We start from the raw sequence: 9,808 nt of genomic DNA, 5'->3' as shown, positions 1-9,808 counted from the left end.
TGAAAATAATGTAGTTGGCTTAAATTGAATAGTTTATATATTAGAGATTTTAACAAATTGATCAATTGATTGTTAATGATAAAATAAAATGAGAAATACGGCTTCCTTCTCTGTTTTAACTTTCTTAGTCTATCGACCAAGGGCTCAGAGTGAGCTACTAGTATAGATTGGTGATTTGACGTTAGTTGTCAGTTATCTTCATAAACCTCCCTATGGGACATCCGTGGCCGAGTGGTTAAGGTCGCAGACTTCAAATCACTTGCCCCTCAATGATGTTGTTTCGAGCTTCACTCGGGGCGTTGAATTCTTCATATGAGGAAATCACCCAGCTGGCTTACGGAAGGTCGGCGGTTCTACCCAGGTGCCCGCTCGTGATAATGTTCGGATGGGCACCTGGGGCATTCCTCCACCATCAAAAGCTGAAAAGTCGCCATATGACCTATAATTGTGTCGGTGCGGCGTTAAACCCAACAAAAATAAATAAATAAACCTTCCTGTATTTGTTCTTATATTTACATATACATGTATACGTTTTCTTCATTAAGAGGGAAGTAACTCTAGCAGGTTGTTTCCATGGACATTTTTATTGCCTCTTGCTCCGCACATAGGTATTGTTCAGCCGTCAGATAAAATTGTGCTATTTTAGAGGCTTAAAATGTTCTAATAAAATGTTTGCAGTATTTATATAAAAACGTGAAGCCAAGGAGTCGGGCTACCTCTTCGACAACATATTATAAATCATATGATGGATGTTCACCTGGCTGAGTCAGAAGCATTCTTGTCTGAACCTCGCTCAAGTTTGTTCAGATAGTTCCAGTTTTACAGTAATTAGGGTGGCCGGAGCTATAATGAAAATATACTGCTATTTAATCAATCGATGAATAGTCACCAAACGCATATATGGATCTTTCCTTTAAAAGTTTGTACATTAGTTTAGCAATAAGGAAATCTTACTTACCAAATGTTATTGAACATGTTTTGAATGGCGTCGTTTATATCTTTATAGATATTATATTCAAATTTTGCTATTCCAACAGCCAAACTTCTAACTAAACCTTTTTTTCTTGAAAAAATATTAAATTGAATTGTTCGAGGTGGGATATATGACAGGTTTATTAAATATTATCGGATCCCTAAATAACCGCAGCTAGAGATTTATTAAAGAACCTGAACCAGGTTCTTTCCGGATTTTATTCATTATGCACATTGCATTTATTAATGACTGGCCCACAAAAAGCCCAGATGTGAATCCCATCGAACACATGTGGGATAATTTGGACCAGCGTGTTAGACGTCGTCCTATTTCACCGTCGGACGTCTGTGAATTAACAAAAGCCTTTTTTTCAGGCCGAAGCCAGGCTCTTGTGTCAATACGTTTGTTCAACTTGCTACTTCCAGAGTTCTCACTTTTTATGAATTTTTGAGAGTAATTATACCCCGACAAAACGAAGTTTAGGGGGGTATATAGGAGTGAGCTTGTCGGTCGGTCCGTCTGTCTGTCGGTCCGTTGGCTTTCATGGTTTTCGGATGATAATTCACGAAAGGCATGACCGATTTAAATAATTTTTGGTACACATATGTAACATTAGACAATACAGGTCGAGTTCGACTTTGGGGTCAGTAGATCAAAAGGTCAAGGTCACAGTGACCCTGAACAGTTAAACGGTTTCCATGATAACTTGAGAACGCTTAGGCCTAGGATCATAAATTTTGGTATACAGGTGTAACATGATAAAATACAGGTCAAGTTCGACAGGTCAGTAGGGCAAAGGTCAAGGTCACAGTCACCCTGAACAGTTAAACGGTTTCCGGAGGATAAGTTGAGAACGCTTGAGCCTAGGATGTTAAATTTTAATACACAGGTATAATGTCATGGAATACAGGTCAAGTTCGACTTTGAGGTCAGCAGGGCAAAGGTCAAGGTCACAGTGACTCAGAACAGTTAAATGGTTTCCGGATGATAACTTGAGAACGCTTGAGCCTAGGATCATAAATTTTTGTACACAGGTGTAACATGATAAAATACAGGTCAAGTTTGACTTTGGGGGTCAGTAGGTCAAAGGTCAAGGTCACAGTGACCCTGAACAGTTAAACGGTTTCCAGATGATAACTTGAGAACGCTTAGGCATAGGATGATAAATTTTGGTACACGGGTGTAACATCATGAAATTACAGGTCTAGTTCAACTTTGAGGTTAGAAGGTCAAAGGTCAAGGTCACAATAACACAAAACAGTTAAACATTTTTCGGATTATAATTTGAGAACGCTTGAGCCTAGGATCATGAAAATTAGTTAGGGAGGTTGGTTATGACTAGCAGATAGCCTCTAATGATTTTGAGGTCAGTAGGTCACAGGTCAAGGTCACTGACCCGGAACTTTAAAACGGTTTTCGGGCAATAACTTCAGAATTCTTGGGATTAGGATCACGAAACTTAATAGGGAGGTTGGTCTTGACCAGCAGATGAGCCGTATTGATTCCAAAGGTCACAGGTCAGGATGACCCGGACCATTTAAACCTTTTCCGTACAATAACTTGAGAACGCTTGAGCCGAGGATCATGAAAGGGAGGTTGATCTGGCCCAGCAGATGACCTCTATTGATTCTGTGGTCAGTAGGTCAGAGGTCAAGCACGTTCTGCTTTGACATTGGCTTAGTTCTGTGACAAGGCCGTATTGTGGGTGTATAATTCTTCACTCCTGTGACAACTCTAGTTATATTTCGCCTAAAATGTGTTCCTTTGACGCCATTTTAGTTATGTAAGGTGTTGATATAATATTATCTAAACGACATCTAAAACAAAGTATTACACTGAAATATTGTTTTGATGATTTTTAAAAATGTTGTTTAAGGTCTTTCGAAATATTATACATGTAATTTAGTTACGTAATACGCATTGAAAATATTAAATCACCAATTATATAGAAAGAGCATATTTATCTCACTGTGAATTGGTTGTCAAATACTGTAATATCGTATGACTTGTACCGGTGTCAATAGCTTAAGATTTAACTAGGTGTAATGAATGGATTTCTATTGAATTTTATTTTCTATGGAATAATAATTGATAATTTCATACACTTAAGTACAATTATAACATATATCTATGATATCAAAGGCTGAGCGTGAAGTTAATATATCTTATTTTTTTTATTTATAATACCGTTACAATAGTTTCGCGCTCAGCTCAAGATAAAGTAAATATTATGCGAGACAAATTACGTCTGCAGTGTTATACAAAAAGTCATATTCAAAAGCTTTTAGCCTTGAAAACGTATTTTTTCCGACTTCTCAATCAGCAATTTATTAATTGTTAACACTGTATTATAATTTTGTCATAGAACTTTCCTCCTAGACAGCGTATGATTGTAATATTTCACATGGTCAGGAATATTACAAAATAAGCATATATCAGGTAGTAGGATTATGAAATAAATTGCAAAACTGTACCTATATTGTTATAAAACTACAATGACAATTGGTGAATTTCAATGCACGTTAAATCAACTAATCATATAAATCAGTTGGCTATACAAATAATGTCTATAAGAAACAGGTTCGCTATATTTTTATTACAAACTCAGGTAAAACGCACTTACTTGTCCCAATGAGTTCGCTAAAACCGGAGTTTACTATACTTCAAACACAATATGAAGTAAGCAATGCTAGTGCACGAAGCCATCTCCGTTGCATGACACTAGCCAATTAATTTTGTATTGTTGCCAGATTTTCACTACGCAGCTGCGTATTTGCGTAAAGGTATAGCTGCGCGCTTGGTGTTGGTGTATATATGCTCATGTAGTCTATTTATTGCTGTTGAAATAATATCCGTCGAAAATAAATTAGGGACTGCTTGCATTTTACACCAACGTAGGTATATTATTTAATCCAATACATATACACTGTATTTTATCGAAATTAGCGCCCCTGAGTTTATATCCACCATTTGTACTACATAACAACGGAGTATAACATTAACATATATTTTTCATCGATGCATCAACGCGACGTCAGTTGATGATATATCAAGTAAGAATTATGATGCCGATATGGAAAACAAGAAAGAGTCGGATAAACCTACTTTCGATTTTACTGAAAGCTCACAGACAACTGACTTCGTTTTGAATGTTAAAGGAACTAAACTATTTGTTGCAAAAAATATTTTGTCACTTGCATCACCTGTATTTGAAAGATCATTTCGTTCGGACTACAAAGAAAACTTGAAGAATGAGATGGACTTACCTGGGAAGAAGAGCGAAGACGTGATAGAATTTTTGAGCTGTATATATCCGAGCACCTTAAGCGAGATAACGTACGAGAATGTGTTGAGAATTTTACCTCTAGTAGAAGAGTATCAAGTCCTACATCTTAAACCAAGATGCGAAAAGGTTCTTTTAGATGGTATCGGCGAAAATACGAAGATTGAAGAATTGTTTCTGGTACTGAAAGAGACCTGTCTATATGACTTAAACGACGTTCGTGAAAAATGTATTACACACGCTGTTACGAAGACTAAGGAAGACATTGATAACGCATTCAAGAAACACCAAATACCTGCTGACATATTGATTGATATTCTTGGAAGAAAAGTACAAGACCTTGAGGCATCGAATAAAGAATTGGAAGTTAAATCTGAAGATCAAACCTGCCAATTTTTGCAAAGGGTGACAGATATGAGAATAGAGATTAAGACGCAAAGAGAGTACATTGAAAAGTGTATGAACATTACAGAAGATCTAGGCCTAGATGAAGGGTTAAACTGGAGAAAATCTGAAATTATATTAAAAGTAAGTTTCAGTGAAACGATTAACGCGCTGCTTAATTATATGTCAAAATATAACACAGGCAGGAATGTTTTCCTTTGGAATATGCCTTTTACAGTATCTTTTCGCTATTTAGATAGAGGTGAATTTGTCGAGCAAGAACATGTTCGGAATGAATGGCTTTTCATTAGAATTCATCACAAAGGATCAAGAAGAATATATTCTGAAATAAGGCTGCGATGTACTCTTCTAAACAGCAGAAATAAAACGGAGAATGAAGTTATTTGTACAAAAGGCAAGTTTGGACACGATCAATACACAGAGCATGCTATTAAAAGAAGTTCGGATCTTAGAGGATATTTATTAGACGGGTGTGCTTGGATTTTGGTACAAATATTTGTATCGAAGCCAGATGAATAGTGATCTCAGAAAGTTTCTGCTATACGTTCGAGAAAATTTTACTCTTTTGTCATTATATATCGAGTTCTATTTAAAAGTTGCAATTTTCATTTCGGAATTTGCGACAACTCTGCTTCAGTTAAGTTGACTTTTTTGTGGTGTAGTTGGCTGAATCAATTTCTTAATTCTTTTGAGCTCTTCCTCTTGTTAAAAACGATGCTTGATTTATCAACAGCATATTGAAAGTGTTAATTTACAATGTTAGAAGTTTCATCAAAATCTACATAGTAGAAAAATTTCTATTCTCGAAAATATATGTTATGAAAACATTGATTTTCCCATAGACTCCCATTATGAAATATTGCGTGAATTCCATATTTTTCAAATCAGTCTAGCAAAAAATCAAGCACACGACCATATCTTTTTTTATTTGCTGATTTTTCTATGTATATTCTAAAGTTTTGAAAAATCAAAGTTTAATCAAATTCTACATTGCAGAAAAAAAATCGTTCCAAGCGTGCAGAATTACCTTAAATAAAGTATAGCAAACAAAAATTGCGGAATCATTTTCGGTCAAATTTTAATTATCTCGAAGTATAATGCCCGATCCCTTCAAATTCGAGATAATGAGTTTTAACTGCATAAATTTTGCAGAAGCATAGCCATACTTATATGGTACAGTAGGTACAACTTCACAAACGAGGTAGGGGCCGGGATGAGTGTCCCCCGTCGCTCTCCTAGAAAAAAACATTAAGTTCTAGATTGAATTTCCTGTGTTTTACAGAGAGACATTTGTTTAAGCCTTTTAGATAATAAAACAAGCAAGCTGCATTTTATACGTTTGTTTTAAATTCTCACCTTACATGACAAGAGGTGAATTCGAAAGAAGTCTAAGTGCATCTTTTTTTAATATTCTCACAGACTTCTTTCGCATTCATCCCTCGATATGAGCTCTAATTACAATTTTTTTCTTAAGCCTGTCAACGAGTGTCATGAGTGTTTAAACACTTACGTTATCATGTTTTCGATGGACAATTTCAGACTCAAACAATGAAATGTCACAGCTGAAAGACTTGTTATCTAGTAAATTGTTTTGCCATCTTTTCTTCAGTTCTACATTAATTGTTCATGATATTTTGACACAAAAATCTCCCTCTTAATGCACCTGTCAGTACTGAGGGAAATTGAATGGTCATGAGAGAAATAATATTACCGACAAACGGTTGAAATGGTTCATTTTCAATGTACAACAAAGGACAGATTCTGTCCAGCATTCATCCCCTGTCATTTGCGTTTGGTGGTTCGAGGCTTCTGTGGCATAACATTGACATTGAATTTTCTTGACGTCCGTAAGGCCTTTCTATATAATGTTCCAATATTTTCATAAATTTACCTCTTCTATATGAGCATTAAGAAATTCATGTTTTTCTCTGTTTCTAAAGATAAAAATACAAATTTGAGAATTCAGAACCCCAAAAATTTCTCTACAGGAAGACTCCGTCTGCTTCAGTGTGTCTACACCTTGATTTGAAATGTCTTATTGCCATATGTCGAGATTTCTTTTATGAAAATTCCACTATTGAAATGGAAACTGTTTCTTCCTTGACTCTCATGACCGCCTCGGTAGCCTAGTGGTAGAACGTCCGCTTCGAGTGCGGGAGGTCGTGGGTTCGATCCCCGGCCGCGTCATACCAAAGACGTAAAAAATGGTACTAGTAGCTTCCTCGCTTGGCGCTCGGCATTAAGAGGATAGTGCTAGGACTGGTCAGCCCGGTGTCAGTATAATGTGACTGGGTGGGGTATCATGCCTCGTGTCTACGGCGTGATATTCCAGTGAGGCAGCACTATAAAGTTGGGCATTGTGCTCACTGCTACAAGTAGACACCGTCGTTTATATGACTGAAAAATTGTTGAAAAAGACGTTAAACCCGAACACATACATAATTGACTCTCATGAACAGCCTCAATGAAACGGAGACTGCTAAATTATGTTGTTTGGTTGCGTTCCTTGCTTCTTAATGATCTTTTTACAGATTTTTATAATTCATTATGAATATATTTACAAAAACTTAAAAGTGAAAACTAATGGGCACATAATTATAAGTTCAATTTCCTCAGTACAACAACTCGTATATTTTTAACGAAAAACAGCGGCGATTCACCACGAAAAGAACCTTAAGAACCTGAAAATACCAGGTTTGCTTTATATTCTGAACGGAAACTTTCATATTTTTTTTTATCTAATCTAATATCTGTTGGATGTCTTCCATATTACCGACTTACCTCAATCCATGTTTTAAATATTATAAAAATAAATACGAGTGTTTTGTTTGAATTTAAAGATAGTCGCCCTCAGTTTGGGTGAAATTTTTCAACATATTCACTTCCGCCAAAGTATGACACTGAAAATGATTAAGTCGGTGAAAAAAGTTAGTTAATGGTATAAATGCAAGAAAATGGTAAATTATCTGCATTATTTCAAAATCGTTGCAAAGGTTTACTAGATCTACCCTTTGTCACAATGTTTTTGGTTATCCATAAGAATAATTTGCAAAAGTTTTATATCACTATTCACTTTCAGGGTAATCAGCACTAATCACGTTTTATTAATTTTTTGAGAGAAATTACTTTTCGCGAAAAATGTATGAGTTGGTCTTAAACTAACATATACTAAACATAAAAAAAAAAAGAAACTTCCGATTTCTATACACATTTTCTAATGTTATGAAAAAGACAACATGTCAGATTGCCTACTTATGTTCGCGCAAACCATGAGTCAAATAAAACTAAAAACAAAAGCAATTACAACTTTATTGTACGCATTAAACTCAAAAGAAAATGTTGAACTCGATTTCCTTTGGCATGCTTAATGCTGGTATGGCGACGAATGAGGTTGCTACGATTATTGGCAGTACTAACAGTGCTATTTGAAACATTCAAGCAACAGGGCGTACGGAAGACTTAACAAGACTTAGTAACTGACGTCTCCGCGTCACGACACCTGGGCAAGACCGCAATATCGTGACCATCCACCTACATATTCATTTCCAAACTACCATTGCTACTGCTGATAACACCACCGGTATACATAACAACCGAATATCTGACGAAACTGCGCGAGGGTGATCTACATGGACGTCGTCCTTACGTTGGTTGTGTTATGACGCGACGTCACTGCATAAATCTTGTTAATTAGGCACGTACACACCATCGCTGGTTAAGCCAAAAAATGGAACATCGGTTCCTTTTCTGACGAGTCGAGATTTTCCATTCATCGAAGTGATGGCAGGGTTCGAATTTACCGTAGAAGAAATTAACGTTATACTTGATCGAGATCGTTTTGGCGGTGGAGGTTCCGTCTTGGACTGGGCATGCTTTGTGCATTGTTATCGCCTTTCCCTCGTCGTAAACAATGCGAATGTGAATGTTCAACATCACCGTGATGAGATTCTTGCGAGGCACGACATCTGCTGTTTCAAAATAATGCCAATATCATTCTGTTTCAACAGCTTAATGCCACAAGCCACACAGCTAGAGATAATGTGAACTTCCTCAGGACCAATAGCACTGCATTTTATAATGACTGACCCGCCAAAAAGCCCAGATGTTAATCCTATCGAACACACATAGGACAATTTGGACCTGCATGTTAGACGTCGCCCTATTCCGTCGTCGAACGTCAATAAAGAAACACAAGTGGAACAACATTCCACAGGTCGAAATCGACACATTTGTCGGTTCTATTCGCCAACGATGCCAGGCAGTGGTGGCCATACCCAATATTAATGTGTGGTGTTTTGGTGTAGAAGTTTTCCGTGATTGTAAAGCCATAAAATTTTCCACACAAATTCACACTGAAACATTTTTGCAATGATTATAAAGATTATTAAACCATTGTTTTCATATTTACGTATACTTGCTCTTAAACAGAGTGGGAGTTACTTAGTTTGTTCAGTATAAATAACTTAAGAATAAGGATACAGAGGTTTATAAGTAAATACAGCAATTTCAAATATCGTGCATGGGTCCAGATAAAAATTTGTTTTGTTTTTTTTGCTGTTGTTGTTTTTTGCAATGTTTTGCTGCCTTGTCATGAAATTCGCTCGTTTGTAAATACTACATTTTGTAAAATGTAAACGTGGGTTATGGTCGTAATGGATTAAAGTTATATCATAGCATTGCTGTTAGAAATTCCAGTTAGTATAATCAAAACCGAATGATAAAAATTAAACCTTAGCTTTTAGTTTTTTAAAGGTTTAGAGTCGAACCACCATAGTTTAGGTTGTATGGCATTTTTGGTAGCTTTAGATAGTGGAAAAAAGATCTCAAGTACCCCTTCTTGTATTTTTTTTTTGGCATGGACGGGCATTTTGGTAGAACCTTTGACCTTCCGCAAGCCAGTCGGATAAATTCTTCACATGAAGTGTCATACAGCACATGCGATGTTTCGAACACACAAAGGACAACAGCAAGTGTTTTGAGGCCAGCAGTCATATAACCACTTGGCCACACAGAACCCATAAAACAAAGGAAAACATCTAAAATAAATATATGGAAGGAACTGGCAATTGTTAATATCAATTTTCTCCGGAAATGCTATGAAAATAAAGAACATACCTATGCATTGTATAATACACGACGAGCAAATA

At 36.3% G+C, this 9,808-nt stretch overlaps 1 protein-coding gene across 1 annotated transcript; it reads left to right on the top strand.

The window, feature by feature from the left end:
• Positions 1-3,972: 3,972 nt before the first annotated feature.
• On the top strand, positions 3,973-6,071 carry LOC128551214 (uncharacterized). The gene has a single exon (XM_053531861.1). It carries the CDS (start codon positions 4,047-4,049, stop codon positions 5,178-5,180), a length of 1,134 nt encoding a protein of 377 aa, XP_053387836.1. The 5' UTR covers positions 3,973-4,046; the 3' UTR covers positions 5,181-6,071.
• The last annotated feature ends 3,737 nt before the right edge of the window (positions 6,072-9,808 follow it).

Source organism: Mercenaria mercenaria, chromosome 19 (assembly GCF_021730395.1).
Source record: "Mercenaria mercenaria strain notata chromosome 19, MADL_Memer_1, whole genome shotgun sequence".
Taxonomy (NCBI): domain Eukaryota; kingdom Metazoa; phylum Mollusca; class Bivalvia; order Venerida; family Veneridae; genus Mercenaria; species Mercenaria mercenaria.
The sequence above is the reverse complement of the archived record's forward strand: the minus strand, read 5'-3'. Positions and strand labels throughout refer to the sequence as shown.

Coding starts and splice junctions, on each gene's coding strand:
- LOC128551214 (XM_053531861.1), top strand. CDS start 4,047: ATGGAAAACAAGAAAGAGTCGGATAAACCTACTTTCGATTTTACTGAA.